This window comes from Schistocerca gregaria, chromosome 8 (assembly GCF_023897955.1).
Source record: "Schistocerca gregaria isolate iqSchGreg1 chromosome 8, iqSchGreg1.2, whole genome shotgun sequence".
Classification (NCBI taxonomy): domain Eukaryota; kingdom Metazoa; phylum Arthropoda; class Insecta; order Orthoptera; family Acrididae; genus Schistocerca; species Schistocerca gregaria.
In genome coordinates, this window is record NC_064927.1 from 439356913 (window position 1) to 439379916 (window position 23004).

General features: G+C 42.6%; 1 protein-coding gene across 3 annotated transcripts in view; it reads left to right on the forward strand.

The window, feature by feature from the left end:
- Positions 1 to 2: 2 nt before the first annotated feature.
- The window catches only part of LOC126284765 (serine protease inhibitor I/II-like), a 28063-nt gene continuing 5061 nt past the window's right edge, over positions 3 to 23004 (forward strand). For 2 of the 3 annotated variants that reach the window (XR_007551550.1, XR_007551551.1), the window contains exons 1-3: positions 3 to 160; positions 13583 to 13732; positions 16135 to 16254. Coding sequence is in view for 1 of the 3 variants with exons in the window: in XM_049983924.1 (XP_049839881.1) it covers positions 82 to 160; positions 13583 to 13732; positions 16135 to 16250 (345 nt within the window). In the remaining 2 variants the exon portion in view is untranslated. The remainder of the gene's footprint in view (positions 161 to 13582; positions 13733 to 16134; positions 16255 to 23004) is intronic. The other variant, XM_049983924.1, reaches the window with a different exon arrangement.

The following is a 23004-nucleotide window of genomic DNA, read 5'->3' on the forward strand; positions in this document are numbered from 1 at the left end:
CACAAGGTATCAGTGTTGGTCATCTGTGCCGTCAGCAACGGCGGCGGAAACTGCTGTCAGTTGCAGGGGTGACCTCCAGCCATGAAGGCGGTATTATCTGCGTGGGCCGCGCTCTTGTTCATCGCCTTGGTGACCGGTAGCGCTGTAGGAGCCGACGAAGGTGAGTCCACCACAATATACTCTTCACTCACAGAACAATAGGCAGGTCTGTTCAAAATACTCCATTTCGTTGTATTTTACTCTGTGAGACTAAGGATCGTGCAAACAATACAGTTCTGAGTTTAAAAACCAGCGATACATTTTATAATTGGTTGTATTGTAGTGTGCTAAAAGCGAAAGAACATGTTTGTGTTAGTGGTGGTCCTGGTGGTGGTTGTGTTGGTGGTTATGGTGGGAGAATAATGGTGGATTGTAGGAGGAGGGGGAGGAAAGATTGTTAATAGATTCTGTTTGTAGCAGTGTACAGTTATCCATATTGAAATATTCGTTATTTTCAAAACGCTCATGGTCGCATGACAGTGTTAAACACATAATATACAGTGAGGCTACAAAAGCCATAGTATAACGATATGCACATACACAGATAGCGATAGTACAGAAGGTACATATAAAAGGGCAGTGCATTGATGGAGCTATCATTTCTACTTAGGTGATTCACGTGAAAATGTTTCCGACGTGATTGTGGGCGCGCGAAGATAATTAATAGACTTTGAACGCGGTCTAAGGCGCTGCAGTCATGGACTGTGCGGCTGGTTCCGGCGGAGGCTCGAGTCCTCCCTCGGGCATAAGTGTGTGTTTTTGTCCTTATGATAATTTAGGTCAAGCAGTATGTAAGCTTAGGCACTGATGACCTTAGCAGTTATGTCCCATAAGATTTCACACACATTTGAACATTTTTTGAACGCGGAGTGATAGTTGGAGCTAACTGCATTGGACATTCTGTTAGGAAATTCGGTATTCCGAGATCCCCAGCGTCCAGAGCGTGCCGAGAATACAACATTTCAGGCATTAACTCTCGCCACAGACAAAGCAGTGGCCGACTGCCTTCACTTAGCGACCGAGAGTAGCGGCGTTTGCGTAGAGTTGTCAATGACAGTGCGTGAAATACCGCAGAAATCAATGTATCAGTTAGGACAGGGTGGCGAAATTTGGCATTTGTGGGCTATGGCTGCAGACGACTGAGTCGAGTGCCTCTGCTAACAGCACGACATCGTCTGCAGCGCCTCTCCTGGGCTCATGACCGTATCGGTTGGACGTCAGACAGCTGGAAGACCATGACCCGGTCAGCCGAGTCCCGATTTCAATTGGTAAGAGCTGATGCTAGAGTTCACGTGTGGCGCACACCCCACGAAGCCATGGGCTCAAGTTGTTAACAAGGCAATGTGCAAGCTGTTGGTGGATCCATACTGGTGTGGGCTGTGTTTACATGGAATGTACTGGGTCGTCTGGTTCAAAAGAACCAATCATCGACTGGAAATGGTTATGCTCGGCTATTTTGAGACCATTTGCAGCCATTCATGGTCTTCACGTTCCCATACATGTCACCAGGCCGCAATTGTTTGTTATTCCTTTCAAGGTCAGTTCGACCGAATGATTTGGCCTCCCACACGGTCCGACATGAATCCCATCGAACATTTAAGGCACATAAGCAGGAAGTGAGTTCGTGCAAAATATCCTGCACTGTCAACACTTTCTCAGTAATGGATTACTGTAGTGGCAACATGGCTCAGTATTTGTGCGGGGGCTCCCAGAGACTTTATGGGCCCAAGGCACGTCGAGTTTCTGGACGTCAGGCAAAAGGAGGTCCGACACGGAATTCAGAGGTAATCCATGACTTCTGTCACTTTAATGGAGATACGCCGAACACTTCAAGTGAGTCTATGTATTCCAGGCGGCGTCTCGGCAACGCTATGAATTAAAATAGAGATTATTTTTCTGTAAGATATTTAACTCTTCAATACATACAGCAAATAAATTAACTACCTTTTTTCATGGAACAATCTAATTTTAAAAAGCTGAAAGAACAGCAATGTAATTATTGATGGTAAACTCTTGAGCCTCATTAGGCCGCGTTTTAATCCTCTTCATCCTCCTTCCTTGATCAGCTCTACGATTTCTTTGGCAGAATCTTCTTCACGATTTCACTGGTGTCCCTGGATAGCTGAACATGCACGAAAGACCAAAACGAAAGCCTGTAGCCGTCATCTCTATTGAAGCTCCACTCAGTCTTTAACATAGGGTGACAATTATTGACCTACATGAAAAAAAAAAACTTAAATTAGTTACAGACAAAGGCATGCACACACTTTATTGAACATATAACCCTCGCTACTGATATTCGGATTTATCTTATAAAATTTTCGATATGCCTGCTCTAGTTGGCGATGAATTGGCACAGACGAATAGCGAAATACTGCATGAACGCTGAAGTGTCGGAACATCGATGCTGTCGATGACCTCCTTAATGGCTGTTTTCAGCTCAACAATGGTTTTTCAGTTATTGCTGTACACCTTGTCTTTAATGTAGCACCACAAAAATGAGTTGCATATGATCAGATGAGGATAATATGGAGACCATTCGAGGCCCATGTCAGAGGCCTCTGGGCACCCCAGAGCCAGAATGCAGGCACCAAAATGCTCTTCTATGATATCAAACACTCTCCTCTTTCGATGCGGTCGAGCGCCATCTTGCATGAACAAACACATCTTGTCGAAATTAGGGTTACTTTGCATAATAGAGATGAATCATCTTGCTAAGCCTTCACGCACTGTCCGAAAATCACTGTGCCATCATGGAACATCGCACCGATTATTCTGTGATTCGACATTTCTCACCACACAGTCACCCGTTGAGGGTGAACAGACTTCTAGATCGTGAAATGCGGATTCTCAGTCCCCCCAAATGCTCCAGTTTTGCTTACTGACGAACCCATCCAAATGAAAGTGCTCTTCATCGTTAAATCAAACCGTATCCACATCAAAGTCCTGTTAGTCAATTCTGTGGACAATAGTGATGGCGAAACACAGCCGCTGTTCCATGACTCTGGGACTTAATGGCGGATGGGTTTGAATTTTGTACGGGAAGAGATGCAAATCTTCAACAACAATTTGTCGCAGTGTCTTCCAAACGATTCCCACCTGTTGTGCAGTTCGTCTGAGCGATTGCCTGAGGCTGGTTTGAAACACAGAGCGTGTCTTCTCGATGTTTTCAGGCGTCTACATCCTTTTTGGACGACTGACATTGCCAGCACCGTCATTACGAACGCTACCCGTTCTCTCAAACTTGCGAATCAAATTCTTGATTGTTAGCAGACATGGACCGGTTCTCTTCTGCTTGAACTCGGTCGCAAACTTGCTTTGAGACGCACTTGGGTTGTTATTGGTCGCATAGTAGGCCTTCACAAGAGCTATATGCGCAGGCTCGCTGTACTGTGACATACCCTAGGTCGGTACGACATGTCCCGCGATAAACATAAGCGCCCTATAACGATCTTCGACGATTAAGTCGAAGAGGAAATCCCAACACCCAATCCCTAATCCTGTTCCTTCCCACAAAACACCAATCATCTCGCCTACCTCAGGCAAGTACCAGACACAAACAGAACAATCATCACAATATCACAGACACCAGAAAAATTAAAGAAAAATCACACACACACATTCACAGGGGAGTAAAAACCGAAAGGCTACAGACTCCCACCTCACACTTCCCCAAAGAGGGAAAGTACAAGATGAGAGCAGCAGTGTGACATTTTCGCTTGGAAATTGCCAGAAACAACAAGGCGCGTGCGCTTAGCTTGCTAATTCCCATCATGCCCCGCGGCTAACCGTTCAGTTTGAACTTACTAACGCAAACCGTTCAGAAGCCATGAGGGTTTTATTTGATACAGTTCAATAATCGTCACCTTGTATGTTACAAACTTCACCGACTTTCCTTCAAGAATTTTTACTTTTCCTTGCTAGTAAGCGTATGTCCTTAAAAGCCATAACCTGACTTCATTCTTCTTGGTGTTCCATTGCAGCTGATTTTAAATTTTGTCTTAATTGCGTGGTAACGCTCTTTTATTTACCTTCCAATTTCCCCTATATATATCATTTTCCATAATAACACGTACCTTCATAGACTCCTGCAGTGTGGAAACCGTCCCGCACGTCTATTCTACGTCGGAAGGAGTCTTTTATCTTGTGTTAACTGAAAAAAACGTAGTCCGTATACCATTCCTCCCAAGCATACTGTTTATGCAGTCTGTTACTATAACGACAATCGGCGATCTTACAAAATGAGCTGGAAGTTCCTCGCTCTTCTCGCATGCACGCAAGGGTCATCATAGCCGGTGACCATATTCGTTTTCCTAACGATATCTATCTCTGATCCAAAGCTTAATATCCAGTCAGCGAATAACTAAGAATAACCTGTTACTACTGTTGAGAATCCTGTGAGAATCGTTTATGGGGTCTCCATGTGGTATGTCCCCATTAATGATACACAACACTATTGCTATAAACGAAACAATAAGGAACGCGGCCCCCCCATGAACCATGGACCTTGCCGTTGGTGGGGAGGCTTGCGTGCCTCAGCGATACAGATGGCCGTACCGTTGGTGCAACCACAACGGAGGGGTATCTGTTGAGAGGCCAGACAAACGTGTGGTTCCTGAAAAGGGGCAGCAGCCTTTTCAGTAGTTGCAGGGGCAACAGTCTGGAGGATGATTGACTGATCTGGCCTTGCAACATTAACCAAAACGGCCTTGCTGTGCTGGTACTGCGAACGGCTGAAAGCAAGGGGAAACTACAGCCGTAATTTTTCCCGAGGACATGCAGCTTTACTGTATGATTAAATGATGATGGCATCCTCTTGGGTAAAATATTCCGGAGGTAAAATAGTCCCCCATTCGGATCTCCGGGCGGGGACTACTCAGGAGGATGTCGTTATCAGGAGAAAGAAAACTGGCGTTCTACGGATCGGAGCGTGGAATGTCAGATCCCTTAATCGGGCAGGTAGGTTAGAAAATTTAAAAAGGGAAATGGATAGGTTAAAGTTAGATATAGTGGGAATTAGTGAAGTTCGGTGGCAGGAAGAACAAGACTTCTGGTCAGGTGACTACAGGGTTATAAACACAAAATCAAATAGGGGTAATGCAGGAGTAGGTTTAATAATGAATAGGAAAATAGGAATGTGGGTAAGCTACTACAAACAGCATAGTGAACGCATTATTGTGGCCAAGATAGATACGAAGCCCACACCTACTACAGTAGTACAAGTTTATATGCCAACTAGCTCTGCAGATGACGAAGAAATTGAAGAAATGTACGATGAAATAAAAGAAATTATTCAGATAGTGAAGGGAGACGAAAATTTAATAGTAATGGGTGACTGGAATTCGAGTGTAGGAAAAGGGAGAGAAGGAAACATAGTAGGTGAATATGGATTGGGCCTAAGAAATGAAAGAGGAAGCCGCCTAGTAGAATTTTGCACAGAGCACAACTTAATCATAGCTAACACTTGGTTTAAGAATCATGAAAGAAGGTTGTATACGTGGAAGAACCCTGCAGATACTAAAAGGTATCAGATAGATTATATAATGGTAAGACAGAGATTTAGGAACCAGGTTTTAAGTTGTAAGACATTCCCAGGGGCAGATGTGGACTCTGACCACAATCTATTGGTTATGACCTGTAGATTAAAACTGAAGAAACTGCAAAAATGTGGGAAATTAAGGAGATGGGACCTGGATAAACTGAAAGAACCAGAGGTTGTACAGAGTTTCAGGGAGAGCATAAGGGAACAATTGACAGGAATAGGGGAAAGAAATACAGTAGAAGAAGAATGGGTAGCTCTGAGGGATGTAGTAGTGAAGGCAGCAGAGGATAAAGTAGGTACAAAGACGAGGGCTGCTAGAAATCCTTGGGTAACAGAAGAAATATTGAAATTAATTGATGAAAGGAGAAAATATAAAAATGCAGTAAATGAAGCAGGCAAAAAGGAATACAATCGTCTCAAAAATGAGATCGACAGGAAGTGCGAAATGGCTAAACAGGGATGGCTAGAGGACAAATGTAAGGATGTAGAAGCTTATCTCACTAGGGGTAAGATAGATACTGCCTACAGGAAAATTAAAGAGACCTTTGGAGAGAAGAGAACCACGTGTATGAATATCAAGAGCTCAGATGGCAGCCCAGTTCTAAGCAAAGAAGGGAAGGCAGAAAGGTGGAAGGAGTATATAGAAGGTTTATACAAGGATGATGTACTTGAGGACAATATTATGGAAATGGAAGAGGATGTAGATGAAGACGAAATGGGAGATACGATACTGCGTGAAGAGTTTGACAGAGCACTGAAAGACCTGAGTCGAAACAAGGCCCCCGGAGTAGACAACATTCCATTAGAACTACTGACGGCCTTGGGACAACCAGTCCTGACAAAACTCTACCAGCTGGTGAGCAAGATGTATGAGACAGGCGAAATACCCTCAGACTTCAAGAAGAATATAATAATTCCAATCCCAAAGAAAGCAGGTGCTGACAGATGTGAAAATTACCGAACTATCAGTATAATAAGTCACAGCTGCAAAATACTAATGCGAATTCTTTACAGACGAATGGAAAAACTGGTAGATGCAGACCTCGGGGAGGATCAGTTTGGATTCCGTCGAAATGTTGGAACACGTGAGGCAATACTGACCTTACGACTTATCTTAGAAGAAAGATTAAGAAAAGGCAAACCTACGTTTCTAGCATTTGTAGACTTAGAGAAAGCTTTTGACAATGTTGACTGGAATACACTCTTTCAAATTCTAAAGGTGGCAGGGGTAAAATACAGGGAGCGAAAGGCTATTTATAATTTGTACAGAAACCAGATGGCAGTCATAAGAGTCGAGGGGCATGAAAGGGAAGCAGTGGTTGGGAAAGGAGTGAGACAGGGTTGTAGCCTCTCCCCGATGTTATTCAGTCTGTATATTGAGCAAGCAGTAAAGGAAACAAAAGAAAAATTTGGAGTAGGTATTAAAATTCATGGAGACGAAATAAAAACTTTGAGGTTCGCCGATGACATTGTAATTCTGTCAGAGACGGCAAAGGACTTGGAAGAGCAGTTGAACGGAATGGACAGTGTCTTGAAAGGAGGATATAAGATGAACATTAACAAAAGCAAAACGAGGATAATGGAATGTAGTCGAATTAAATCGGGTGATGCTGAGGGAATTAGATTAGGAAATGAGACACTTAAAGTAGTAAAGGAGTTTTGCTATTTAGGAAGTAAAATAACTGATGATGGTCGAAGTAGAGAGGATATAAAATGTAGACTGGCAATGGCAAGGAAAGCGTTTCTGAAGAAGAGAAATTTGTTAACATCGAATATAGATTTAAGTATCAGGAAGTCGTTTCTGAAAGTATTTGTTTGGAGTGTAGCGATGTATGGAAGTGAAACATGGACGATAAATAGTTTGGACAAGAAGAGAATAGAAGCTTTCGAAATGTGGTGCTACAGAAGAATACTGAAGATAAGGTAGATAGAGCACGTAACTAATGAGGAGGTATTGAATAGGATTGGGGAGAAGAGAAGTTTGTGGCACAACTTGACTAGAAGAAGGGATCGGTTGGTCGGACATGTTTTGAGGCATCAAGGGATCACAAATTTAGCATTGGAGGGCAGCGTGGAGGGTAAAAATCGTAGAGGGAGACCAAGAGATGAGTACACTAAGCAGATTCAGAAGGATGTAGGTTGCAGTAGGTACTGGGAGATGAAGCAGCTTGCACAGGATAGAGTAGCATGGAGAGCTGCATCAAACCAGTCTCAGGACTGAAGACAACAACAACAACAAGGAACGCGGAGTTCTCTGGATATAACACTGTATTTCCAACGTTTACTGTATCGATTAGAAACTATGTGAGCTTCGTGCGTATTCATGTTTTCGCGACGCAAACACTGCTGTACCATATTTCGGGTGTGCAGCAGCAAAAATTTCGTTTCCTTTTCTGATATTTCGGCTGTGAATCGTTCAGCCATCTTCAGATTGAGCCTAGAGACTGATATTCCAGCAGTCTCTCCGTACTTTTCAAGTAGCGGCACGCGCCGCTGCGCACGCAGCCATAGGTACACAAGGCGCTACAGACGTTCATCGGAGGCAAAGAGGTACAGCATATGCATTAATTAGATCTGTGGCTGCGCGGTCGATCCACGCTGGGCTATCGATATGTCACTGGTAGCTGTATTGTGCCTATTTCTTTGTACGTTTATTACAAATGTGCCGGATTCCATGATTCATTCAAGCTGAAGCCGCTGTCTCCATTAATTAGCTTCGTCTCCAACCGAATTTCAATTGCTTCTTTCACTGGTGAGTTCCAGAAAGATGAAGTCGAGGCTAAAATTTGGACGTTTTCGTTCACTGGGTTCCATATAGTAAACTAAGACGTCGAAATTTTAGCCTCGACCTCATCTTTGAAGGTCTCAGAGTGAAAGAGGCAAGTGAAATTCTGTTGCTGACAAATTTAATAAATAGAGATAGCGACTTCAGCTTGAATAAAGCATGGAATCCGGCACTTGGTAGTAAGCTTACAGAGACGTCTCCACAGTGCAGCTCACAGCTACACATCGATATCCTAGCGTAAATCGACCGCGCAGCCACAGATCTAATTAATGCGCATGTTGCACCTCTTTGCCGGCGATGAACGTCTCTGGCGCCTTGTGAATCAGTGACCGCATGCGCAGTGGCGAGGTCCGGGACTTGAAAAGGACAGAGCGAGTGCTGGAATGTCAATCTTTCGTCTCACTCTGAAGACTGTTGAACGATACTCAGTCGAAATAGCAAAAGAAAACGTGGAATTTCTGTAGCTGCATGTCAGAAATTGGATCTAGTGAAGCAGGGGATACAACCCGTCGGATTTGACCAATGACGTCAGAATTGGCCAGACAGCATTTATTACACAGATGAAAGAGCTGATAAGACTGTTCAGAAACAAAGGAATACGAAAGACGAAAAATATAGTTGACATATATCAAGGCAGTTGAATATATAGGTCCATCTAATCAATCTTACATATGTCGTTCTTTTCGAATAGGTAGTATCAGTGTAAAGTGCAACTGAAGGACGGGATACAAATTTCAGTTGCGTCGGGCGTTTCGGCTGTAATAGTGCTCGTACAGATTCGAAAAAATCGTACTGATACTAGTGCTGCGAAACAAAAGAAGAACGACAGCTGCACAATTTCTGTTACGTACTGGAGTACACAAAAACATACGTAATAGTGTAACACAACAATGAAGTACGTCAAAATAGTCAAATGCAGTAAAAGAAAAAAATGGAAAACTGAACTTAACACACGGGAAATTCTTAAAAGAACTATAAAGACATCGACAAAAAAATGACATACCAACTTACATAACAAACAAAACATTACGAAAACACACACACACTCATTCACCCCCCATACTAACGTGAAATTAGCTAACATGTTTCGGACGGTACATTTGCCCAACACGTTTAACAAAACATTTAAACGGGCAATATGTTTGGGGAATACTACACCTCCATGAATATTCGTCTAAGTGACTTTGAATTGTGGAAATCCGGCGTTTCTCCTTTCCTAAAAGAGATTTCACAGCTGACCAATAAACCTCTACGCTATTTGTGCAAGCCCCTGTGGATAATGATCTGAACTCAATATTGTGATTAACTACGAGATGCTGATAACCCCTTTCCCCTAAATCCCTATATGAAGAGAAACCATCTGAAATTAGAATGGAACCCTCTGCAACGTGATCTTTAATCAAGCTGACTAAAGCTTCCTTCCTTCGATTGGGTACTACTTTAAACGCTACATCGTCACACTCTTGACCTGAAACTACAACCCCCCAAAGCCATAATCCCACCGGAGTTTCCCCCTGTTGTACTTCGTTTTGCCAAAATGCGACTCGTCAATGTCGACCATAACATCCCCCCCCCCCCCCCCGGGGCCCCCTATATTTCATGTATTCCCCACAAACTTCCCTACAAAAAGAGTACCAACCCAGAACTGTACGCTTACTCACACGACATTCATGGACACACAGCTCCGCAGGATATCTCAAACACCAACAGTACGTGATTTTCATAGTGCCTCTCAAGGCGAGCTTAGATTTTTCGAACCACGTCCCTCGTCTAATGGACCGCCACAACTGACCTTTTCTGCAGCGCCATACGAATAAGTCGTGTGTACGGCGACGAGATACAATTATGAAACGCATATGTTCGCCGCACTCACGACATCGAACATACTCGGCAACGAGACCACAAAATTGTAAAAAACAAATCGTGGCCAACATGTCTACACCCATAGCCTCTCTCACAATATCCAGGTTCATCGGAACAGATAAATCCATACCTACAAACGAAAATGAGATACAAAAAATTGTCCTAAAATAAGAAAGTAATAATTCAAATTACCTCAATATCACTAAGAATGAAATTAAGTACCGAATTAATTGCAAACAACCAATTATTTAAATAAATTCACACCAAGAATATTTTGAGCAATATGTAGCGATCTCTCTTAAAAATCAAATTCTGTTATTTTAATGTACAATGATAGCGCTTATCCGGAACACAGAACTGTTTTATTATCTATGGCTGAAAGTGAAGACATTATTATCTATGAGTAATATATTACGTCGTTGGTCAAAGCCGACGGGTTGTATCCCCTGCTTCACTAGACCCCAGAAATTTAATGGAGTATGTGACTGCAAATTGTCAACGAAACAACAAACTTAAAAATTCTTCTTTCAACGAGACGTGTATCACCTGATCTCAGGTCACGGGCACTTGTGTTATTGGTCCAGTGATCTCGACACGATGTGGCAATTGAATTGACAATACAACTGAAATACATGCTACGCCCGTGCCTACACTGATCATAGACAATCCTCATTGGAAGGATAATGTTCTTTCGCATAAACTGGTTTTCTGAATACTAGAAGCGGACACGATTAGAGAAAACAGCACAGAGTTGCGTGTAATGTTTATAAAATCAAGTACAATCATAACGTAACGTAAAAGACATAAAGAGAAAATTTCACGAAAAATTATAATTTTATTTTTTTAAATGTAGGTCACTGTCTGTGGGTGCGCAAAAGTGTACAAGATCGTGCAGAAATAAACTCGTAAATAAATTATGTCCCTGTTTCTCATTGGACGGAAGTGTTAAAACTATAGTGAGAGAACACTTTCCCGAACCAATGATAGTAACAAACAATCCTGTCGGAGGAATAACCGCAACTGAGCATTATACCACATGTTGAAAACACCGCTGCAGTTGTAAGGATCTTCTATTGAACACACAACCGGTTTCGGGCTCTTATATGCCCATCTTCAGGTGTCGTAACTTAGGTGGTGTGACCCCGAGCGCCGCGGTGGACTTGTAAAAGACGCGGCGTGCTCTGCGTTCGTTGGTAGTACACCGCGTCTTGTATACGTCCACCGCAGGCGTCGGGGTCACAGCACCAAGTTAGGACACCTGAAGATAGGAGTACAACAGACCGAAACCAGTCCTTTGAAACCTTCCCGTCTAATATTGGATGAACGTTTGCTTGCTGACTGAACGCTGCGTCTCTTAAAATCTTTTAACTGCTGCTCTGTCAAGACTACCTGCTGATTATTACGACGAAACATAAAATGTGTTGTCGCCGTGGCCCTCAGTCGTTACCTGAAATTATTAAGACTGATTCTTACCTTTAATTATTTATACTGGATCGCCATCTGACTGCTACAGCAAACTGTGGAATGAATATACTTACTTCTCTTTAACATAATTATAAGCTGCTGGTGGAGTTTCATAATACTTTGTGACTGGAATTCTTTAAGTTGAAGTTAATTTAGATTTGATAAAAGCTGAAGCTCAGTTTAGACTTTTCTTTTAAGATAACAATAAATTCCGTAAAGCATTTACGTGAATGATTTTGGGATAGAAAATTCTTAATGCATTTAATCTGGTAGAAGTTAACTATATTCTGAGAACGATCTTGACAAACAATTACAAGGGGCATAGTTCTTTACAAAAATTCTTAAAAAGTAGCGTTGCGCTACATACCTAATTTTCCATCAAAATTACATAACTATATTCTGAGAACGATCTTGACAAACAATTACAAGGGGCATAGTTCTTTACAAAAATTCTTAAAAACTAGCATTGCGCTACATATAGCGAGTGGCTGGCGAGCACACCGCTTCTTTCAAAGTGTTAATTCATACCTCGCTTACAGCGACCTCCTCTCATGTCTCGCTAGCTACGACTGCCTCGTCTCACATCTTACTCGCAACTGCTCGCTTCCAACGCTCAATGCTACAAAAGTGCGGTCTCGCCGCCAACAATGGTTTTTGGTGCAGACAATCCCTGCTACCATTACAGATGTATTACTGCGCGCTGTTTCCCGCTCTTTCTCAAAATCTATCTATGCGCGGTTTCCCGCTCTTTCTCAATAATACACAATGCAATTTAATTAACAAAACAATTTAAATAAGAAACAGTTCAGATAATTACATGCTAAAACAGTTTAAATACGACTATTACATAATTACATATGCCGCTACTCGGCTTTCTTAAAATTTTACTACGTTGTTGAGTCATATGGACTCAACATAAGTATAAAATTTGATTATAGAAAATAGTTTGAACAAAGTGTATACACAAATGCTGTCATACGAAATGATTTGTCTATCTCTAATAAAGAGAATATGTAAATAGAAAGGGTTTTAGTAGGAATTGTACAGGGGCTCTTATATGCCCATCTTCAGGTGTCGTAACTTAGGTGGTGTGACCCCGAGCGCCGCGGTGGACTTGTAAAAGACGCGGCGTGCTCTGCGTTCGTTGGTAGTACACCGCGTCTTGTATACGTCCACCGCAGGCGTCGGGGTCACAGCACCAAGTTAGGACACCTGAAGATAGGAGTACAACAGACCGAAACCAGTCCTTTGTTGAATAAAAGAACCTTACAACTGTAGCGTTATTTTCAACCTTTGGTGCGATGATAGTAATTGCGAAGCCTAGCAAAAGAATTAATATTCATCACTATCAGGAATAAATGTGTTCTAGTCTGACGAATCACATATGGAGTCATAGCTTAAATGAACTCAGTAATTCCTGTGCTATTTGTGAAGAAATTACACGCAGTGAGCAACTAACGTGTTTTTCCCATTTTTTAGCATATTCCACAATTTGAGATTGCAGTGTAAAAAAGAAAAAGAAAAAGAGAGAGGGAAAATTACGTAAGGGAAAAGAGAATTTCTGTAACCTTCTGTAAGCTTCAGAAAATTTTCACTTCATAATGAAGAGTAATGGTGTTAATCATGTGGCCAAGTGGATTAAATTTCGTCAACTGCGTGTCAAATAAAGCGATTTGTGAATCTGTCACACTTTTTACAACAAGAACTTATTTCGTAATAGAATACGATAGAACTGAACGGCACGATTCGAAGCTTCTAGAAGTATACATAAATCTCATAAGGAAAGACTGTTCGAGGAAAGTATTGAATGGAGGAGGGTACTTTTTGCCTTATGAGATGTCGGACAATCTTGAAGCACTCTGTAACTTCAATGAACCAATTATGTGCAGGTGCGGAGAAGGTGCTCCGGATAAAACGTGAGGATCAGTTCTGCGACCCCAACTCGACCTTCCTGATGGACTGCAACGAGTGTATCTGCGAAATCGACGGTTTGTCGGCGTCCTGTACAGCGATGGAGTGTCCCGACCGTCGCCGCAGGGGTACGTCAGCTACAAATAATACAGTGTATGCATGGTGGCAATGTAGTCACCTAGTGAGAGAAACTGAACACTTTTCAATGAACGTGTAATACTGCTCACCATGTAGTATTATTCAATTGTCCTGTTCGATAGCGCACTCACTATTTATTGTTACTATGTTGTTGTTTTTTTGTGATCTTCACTCCCTTTTATGTTCCATGATGAGTCGTACCAACCGATCCCTTCCTTTAGGGAAGTTGTGACGCATATACGTTTTCCCCCCGTTTCAGTTCCTTACTTCATAAGTCATCCGATGTACGCCTACCCTTCTAATCTTCAGCTATACTCAAGACAAATATCTTCACAAAAGACTTCTAATAATTACGTTTCAGCTGGCCTCTGTGGCCAAGCGGTTCTAGGCGCTACAGTCCGGAACCGCACAACTGCTACGGTCGCAGGTTCGAATCCTGCTACAGGCATGGATGAGTGTGGTGTCCTTAGGTTAGTTAGGTTTCAGTAGTTCTAAGTTCTAGGGAAATGATGACCTCAGATGTTAAGTCCCATAGTGCTCAGGGCCATTTGAACCATTTTTTGAACTTAAGTTTATATTCGATGACAAAAATTTTGTCTTTTTGTAAGGCTCTTCTTGCTATTGCCGGTCTGTTTTTTGTATCCACTTTGTTTCGGCTATCGTCAGTTGTTTTCCTGCGAAACTACGAGCTGCTACCTACGAGCTACTACTTTCAGTGTCTCATTTCTAGTATATCTCCCTAGTATCACCAGATTTAATTCAACTACTTTCCGTTACCTTCTTGTATTACTTTTGTTGATATTCATAGTATAACCCCTTTTCTAAACTTTATTCGTTCAACTGCTCTTCGAATTCTTTATCGTCGCTGGTAGAATTGCGACATCGGCAAAACGAAAAGTTGATTTTCTTCTCCCTGAACTTTAATTTTGTTTTCGAATTTGTCCCCGGTTTCCTTCTCAGCTTGCTTAATGTACAGACTGAATAACATCGGGGGAGGTTAGAAGCCTTTTTCAATCCCTTTTCCTTCAGCGAAATTCTTACCTTTATTCAAATGAAATATTAAATTCTTTTTATTTACTGCCAGGTCAAATCGAGTTCTCCTGACTTACCAAAGTCTCGTCAAAATTTATGGCGTAATGCCGTTACCGATACGATGAAGGGCGGAAATAATACAGGCAAAAACGACCTACATAAAATGTTCACATAAATCATGACGGCCTGCCGGGGTGGCCGAGCGGTTCTAGACGCTACAGTTTGGAACCGTGTGACAGCTACTGTCGCAGGTTCGAATCCTCCCTCGGGCTTGGATGTGTATGATGTCGTTAGGTTACTTAGGTTTAAGGGCCTCATGACCTCAGAAGTTAAGTCCCACAGAGCTCAGAGCCATTTGAACCATAAATCATGACAGGTGAACAAATGGACGCCACTCCAATTTTGACACACGATAGTGGTAGTCTGTTGGCTGTCTAGAGCTGCGTGGGTAATAAAAAACTGAAATACGAACCTATTAGCTCTAAACAAAAATAACTGTGGGTATGTTCTAACGGACTATTTTGAACTGACACTGCGAGTAGCGTACTAAATGAATTCTTTTAGCCAAGAGAGACAGGTATCCAAGGTTCATCACAATAATATAAGTATTTATGCCAACTCGGTAGGCAGAAGATGTAGAGTTTGAAAGAATGTATGATGAGATCTCACCCTTTTTCTTCTTTTTGCACGTACTATGTATCTGCCACATTGGTTAACTGTGCTGATCTTTCCACCTTTTCCTCCATCTTCCTAAAAATCTTCTTCTCACTGTGTATTAATTCATCATTGATTTTAGTATTCTGTCGTCTTCTGTTTTTTTTTTTATATAGTCTTTCTAGTTGTTTCTGTATTCCTTAATCTGTTCATTTAAGCTTTTCATTCCCTGTTCCTACCTGATTCAGTATTTCTCCTACTGTCATATAATGTGTATCCAGCTACTGTTCTTAGAAACCACATCTCCACTGCTTATATTCGTTGTTTGACGGGGGGCGGGGGGGGGGGGGGGGGCGACAACCGTCGACTCACTTCCATGAGTCATGGTTAACTGATAAAAAGTCATTAAATATATTAGGGTAAGTGAGAGGAGATGTCAAACGCAGTCTTTGCAAATCACCTTCATTAATCTAGTTCCTATGCAGGTAAATGATTGAAATAACATGGAAGTTATGACGCACGTTGTCCGGTCTTGCTAAAATCTTTGAATGCTCTATGAAACTTAAGACAGTATTGGCTCTCTTATTTTTTCGACGGTAATCTCTGTCTCTTTTTCTCTTAAAGTAGCCAGACTTCGTTTCTTACTAATCCAAGTTTACAGTGGATTCTCTCCACCTATCTTCTAGCCGTTAATGCTCTTTTTCAGATGTTTCGTGTAAGCCGGGAACAACATTCAAACAAAACTGTAACACGTGCTTCTGCGGTGAGGATGGGAAGTCTGTGATCTGTGCCTCCATTGGTTGCTCTGAAGGAAACAGCTAGTATGGTGAGTAGAAGTAGCACAAGATCCGAATGGTAACTTTAAATGTCAGAAGGAGTATAGGGAAACTAGTACAGGGAAACTACTTTAAACATGTTACGTCTTCTGATCGAAGCAAACCGTTTTCCTATAAAAGTCTGCCTTCATGTCAAACACTTTTCCATTTGAGCTTACGTCGCTGCTTTCGACTGCTTACTTACTGCATGACCGTACTCCATAAGAGAAAGAACCCTGAAAAACATCCGTATTCCATTCTGCATTGCCGAAAATGCTATTTGACCTGTCTGTTCCCGAAGACTCCCGAATGCTTCTTGAAGGTTTTGGAAGATCCTTAAATTAACCGTTGTCGGAAAAATGCGACTACAAGTAGTACTGTAAACGGTAAGGAGTGCACTCATTAATATTTTGTCACTGTCCGTCATCCAGAAAACGAATACTTCCCTTAAGGAAATGTAGTTTTTTGTGTCATTTTAGCACTCTTCTGTTTCTCATCGCTTGCACTGCACATTTTCAGTAGGCTGTTTTACAACAGCTTTCCTCGCTATCCCACATGTCAGGGAATTCTTCATTTAGTACGAACATATGCTTTGCAACATGAGTAGAGTAAGTGGATATGCGCCTCTTGTACCACATACAGTGCCGCTTATTGATATCTACGTATACATGCGTACTCCGTAAACCAAGGTGGTTCTTTAAACTTTACAAGTAGGCTTTTACGTGACTGTTCGCGTCTGTCTTCAAGGGAGTGCCTGTCCACTTTGTTCAGCATGACGGTCTCCCATGCGTCAAACAAACATGCGACAATTCGTTATGTCCTGTTAGTCGCATGTAGTAGAGAACTCATATGCTGGATCCATATTCTGGGGTGGGTCGCACCAATGTTTTGTGATGTTTATAAACGGACTGAAGCTGATTTACCTGCAACTGAGCTTATGTGATTGTTCCATTTCATATCCCTACAAATTATTGCACCCAGTATTTGTATGAGTTAACCGGTTCCAGTTGTGACTCGTTGGTACTGTAGTCAAAGGACACGACGCTTTTACGTTTTATGAAGTGTACAATTTTACATTTCTGAATATTTAAAGCACTAATTTGAACGTTTTTAAGATGAGACTGAACATTTGTGTAACTTTTTTCAGACAGTACTTCGTTGTGGGTAAATGTATAATCTGCAAAAAACTGAGGCTCCTATTAATATTGTCTGCAAGATCATTAATATACAACACGAACAGCAACGGGCCCAACATACGTCTCTTGGACACACCTGCATTTTTTCAACACCTGTCGATCATTAATCACCCGCGATAACATCCTGCCTCCTCTTTACCAAGACACCTTCATTTGAGCCTTAAGCTTCGCTTGCTACACCATATTATCGTACTTTTGGAAGTAAGTATCCCATAGTATCACTTCTGTCCGCAGCTTATGATCACGCGGTAGCGTTCTCGCTTCACGAGCACGGGGTCACGGGTTCGATTCCGGGTGGGGTCAGGGATTTTCACCTGCCCGGAGATGACTGGGTGTTGTGGTGTCATCATCATCATTCATCCTCATTACGGTCGGAGGAAGGCAATGGGAAACCACCTCCGCTAGGACCGTGGCTAGTACAGCGGTGCGGGTCTCCCGCATCGTTCCCTATGCTCTGTTGAGGAGTATGGGACTTCATCATCAGTACCACTTCTAGAACAACTGACAGATTTTTTGTAAGAAAGTGTGCATACGAATTTTTATTCAACACGCCTGAAAATAAATAAGGTCCCTTAATGGAATTTCCTACGGAGCTGAACCTTACCTACTACGGTGGTTCCGAGAGGTTCTAGGCGCTTCAGTTCGGAACCGCGCTGCTGCTGCGGTCGCAGGTTCGAATCCTGCCTCGGGGATGGATGTGTGTGATGTCCTTAGGTTAGTTAGGATTAAGTAGTTCTAAGTCTAGGGGACTGATGACTCAGATGTTAATTCCCATAGTGCTCAGAGCCATTTGAACCATTTGAACGGTCGTTCCTGTTGCATCTGAGGAAGTCACAAGGGTTGTCTCGTGACCATCAGCGCTGGGCGTGTTTTGTAAATTCATGATGCTGTGGTTAGTAAACGCTACACTGATCAAGAGCAAGCATTTCCATGTGGGGTTGCGGATAAAAGTGTAGCGTGGCGTTGGATTGGGGCCATGACCCACTTCCTTCCATTCCACTTTAACGTTTAGTAAGTCCAGTATTACAGAAAATTATGTGTTGTTTTAAAGACTGCCCATTGCTTATTTGCCATTTATTGTTTTCACGAGCAACTTATGCACGAGATGCCAAAGTATTCAGAGGACATATGGCCGCTATTTCAGCGTCTCTTGCTGGAGAGATGAACAGGGAGTGATCGCTGGCTCACGCAATAGGCACTGGCGTGTAACCGTGGCTATGGATGTAGTTTGGGTCTCTAAAATTCTAGGACACTGACGCAATGATGCATCCGCTAAACCGTCGTGTTTCTGCGCACTCTATACAAAAGGACATCCCCCTGGGTACGGGAATGGGAATGTACATTTTTCCGGATAGTGATAGCCACAAAATAGTCCATCACTGTTAACACCTTCCGAGTATGCTGTTTAGAGATGGATAATGGAGGGACCGGCCATGTGTTTGCACCAGTTTTAGAGATTTTTTAAATTTAAAAGCCACTGGCAGTAGTGCCTCAAGATGACGCACAGGAGGGCATAAACAGGGATGCTAGCCATATTTCGAGACAGAAGACGTTGTGACAGTGCGTGTGTGTGAATGAAATGAATTTCTTGAACTCATGCAACTAATAGCATCAGAGAAGTTCTGTTATTGGTGTGCCGGCCGGGGTGGCCGAGCGGTTCTAGGCGCTACAGTCTGGAACCGCGCGACCCCAACGGTCGCAGGTTCAAATCCTGCCTCGGGCATGGATGTGTGTGATGTCCTTAGGTTAGTTAGGTTTAAGTAGTTCTAAGTTCTAGGGGACTGATGACCTCTGATGTTAAGTCTCATAGTGCTCAGAGCCATTTTTTGTTATTGGTATAAAAGTTATCTTGAGGTGAGAACAGTAATTCATCATTTGGCAAGCTGGTTTACTTCGAATGCTGCCTAAGCACAGTCGCAGAGTTCAAGGCAGTTCTGCCACTGACGTAATCGCTGTTCTCGGACGTTAAAGACAGCTGCCCAACTAAGTGAACTTCTGCATCTTTCAAGTAAGTCTTCAGCGCGGTAAGTCATGTGTCTGTCTCGTCTCGAAGATGGGTTCCTGTTCGTTAGTAACCGAACGTCCGCTATACACTGGACTGTTCAAAAAATTGGGACTTTGTACGGGCGCTGATGACTGCGCGGTTGAGCGCCCCACAAACCAAACATCATCATTCACTATACAGATAAATTCTCGGCTTCTTAGTTTGGTTTTGCATGCCGTAATTTACAATGGTTTTTTGGCCAGATGTGGAAAGTTGTTTTTTGTGCAGTTAATTGTAAGTTCTGGTTGATACCGTCGCTCACTTTGTACAAGCGAGGATTTTACGCCGCCGCAGTAAGCTTCATAGAACCATGTTCAGGGAAGAGCCTCTTTGGCATAATTTCCGTTGGTTTGGTTCACTCTGCTTTAATGCTAGAAAAACCACATTTCGGGTTTTTTTAACGTCTTTCTTCATGAAGCCACCATGTCTCTGTTTAAATTAACATTCTTTTTAAATGGTAGTTCATTTCTTATTTGAATACCTCAAGAAATCCCTAGAGGATTAATGAGCACTTCGTATTACCGACTCATATGTGTAATGGGGATTTTTTTTTAAATCCTTGTGCATTTCTATCTATACCAACCTGTTACCATTCTAGAAGCACGTGACAATTCAGTTGACGTTCTTCGTCAAGTTCACTGGATAAAGCCTCCAGATCCAAGAGCAGTGCTCTTTTTAATAAAGATAAAATCGTATCTATTGTAGAAAAGGTACATATGAGGCATTAGGAGAACACATTCCATATTTTCTCTTTGTGGGGCTGGCGACAGGAAGGGTATCAGGCCGTTCTCTACTACTAACATTCCAGAATCCAGATTATCACGCCGGTGGGATGATAATCTGGATTTAGCAGCATATGACCAGGAAAGAGAGCAAGGGGCTATTCTCAACGGAGAAATGTTTAGAAGTAAAAGTAGCTTTACGTGTATCCCAAGGAAGGGTTATAGTGGCATTATTACCAAGAGGGAAAAGACTGCTACACCAAAAACGAAGCGCTCGGTTTAAAAAAGGGGTTGTGCAGGGACGCAGTCTTTCGACCCTCGCTGTTCAATCTACACATCGAAGAAACAGTGCTAGAAATAAAGGAAAGATCCAGAAGTGGTGAAAGGACATCAATGATGTCCTGATCAATCATAAGATACCCTGATGACGTTGCTATCCTCAGTGAAAGTGAAAAATTGCAACGTCTGTTGAATGAACAATCTAATCAGTAGGGAATATGGATAGAAAGTAAACCGAAGAAAGACGAAAGTAATGAGAAGTACCAGAAATGAGAACAGCGAGAATTAACATTATAATTGCTGATCAATAAGTGGACGAAGTTAAGGAATTCTGCAAACTTGGAAGCAAAATAATCCATGACGGGAGAAGCAGGGAGCACATAAAAAGCAGGCTATCGCAGGCAAAGAAGGGATTCCTGTCCAAACGAAGTCTACTGGTATCGAACATGGACCTTAACTTTAGGAGGCACAGCATTATGTGATAATGGAGTGGAACAGAAGAGAATCGAAGCGTTTGAGATGCGGCGCCACAGAAGAAACTTGAGAATTACGTGAACTGATTGGATAATGAATGAGAAGTTTTCTCAGAATCGTCGAAGGAAGATACGTCTGGAGAACAGTGACAAGAAGAAGAAACCGGATGACAGCACATGCGTTAAGATATCAGGGAATAGCTTCCGTAGTGCTAGAGAGAGCTGTAAAGGATAAAAACTGTAGAGGAGGATAGAGATTGGAATACATCCGACAAACAATTGAGGACGTAGGCTACAAGTGCTACTCTGAGATTGGCACAGGAGAGAATTTCGTGGCGGGTCGCATTAAACCATTCAGAAAACTGATGACTCTAAATAGAACCCTTCACTATATAAATGAGCTAGTGGATAACATCGGATGATCTACAGGGTAATTCGAGCATGACGCAGTACATGAAGAAGGTGCAGTACTATAAAATAGCGAAATGCAGGAACACCTACAAAGAATCGACGCTAGGTGCAGGGTTGGCAGCTGACATACAAACACAAATGTAACCAATCACCGGTGAAGCCTTAGGCTTCCGACTGCCAGACTGCTGCCTACAAGGCAGTAACAGGAGCAATCTATGATCGTAAGACATTTGATTAGCATGTCATCACTCCCTACAGCAGTCATTGCCTGTAGATGCATCCTAATGATTCTGGTGCTTCTGCACCTCCTCATCTGGTCTCAGATGGACTGATTGGATCCCGTACCAGATTTCCCCTCCTCAAGAAACATCTGAGGACGTACGGAGAATCTGACCTGTGTCCTTCCGTAATAATTCGGCTACGGAGGCAGTCATATCAAGTGGAACGACAACATAAGATGAATCGTAGGAAATACCGATGCCATATACTTATTACAAGAATCTTCAAAAAGTATAACCAATACACAAAGGCAATAGCTTGCTAACTCCCCTTACCGCAGACAATTGAGTATGGCTGCTCAGTCTCGCACCCTCACCATGCAGGATTGACAGGAAAAATACAGATGCTCCACAGTAGAGCACCGCAGTACGTCACATGTTCATTTAGGAAAAGCGAAATGTCACAGACATGCTCCTCCAACTACAGTGACGGACACTAAGAGAGGTGCATTTACTGTAAGGGGCGATCGAAAATTTTCCCTGCGAAGGCCTTACAGTCCGAATCGGTTGCAATCAGGCAAAATCGCCTTAAGCATTGAGGTAATCGCCGTACCTACGTACCACGTCGAACATACCTGTTTCGTAAGCAACCGTGTCCTGCAGCGTGGAGAAGTCATTAACTGCCTGCGGCACATCCTTGTCCAACAGGAACCGTCGACCCTTCAAGGCCTTTCTTAAGGAACCGAAGGCGTGATAATCGCATGGGGACAGGTCAGGGTTACAGGGTGGGTGCAAAAGTATTTCTCACTTGAGTTGACGTCGCTTCCGTGTTACAACATTTGCGATATGGGGATATGCCTCATCACGAAGCAGCAGTACCCCTTGTCGTAGTTGGCACTTTTCGACAGACGTGTTGCCCTTACACATTCTTCGCCTTCCTATGAATGTCTACCAGTGTTTGTGCTTCGGCACCCAAGAATAACCGCACGTTGGTCCTGTTTGGGCGCATTTGGTAATAACGTCGCTTTAGTTCACGTTTCCGCATTTACGGCGCGCATTTCGGAAAGACACGAACGCCACACTACATTGCCTACATATCGGTGTTCATATATCCAAATCGAAGTCTACATCTACATTTCTGCAATTCACCATACGCAATACGTTGCATATATGTTGTACCAACGGCTTCAAACGGAAACTTTTGATCACCCTTTATATGTGAATTCCGAGAGCACACGTTCTTGGAACAATCAGGCAACGTACTTCTTGCGTCTACGGAGACTTAGGAAGAGTCACTATTCCCGCACATAATTCACGAACTGATCATCAAATATGAAAAGTGACGGAGGTACAAAATGGTACATAGATTAATAATTTATCTCTGTAATAAATCATCAACAAGTGAAATCGAAATATTT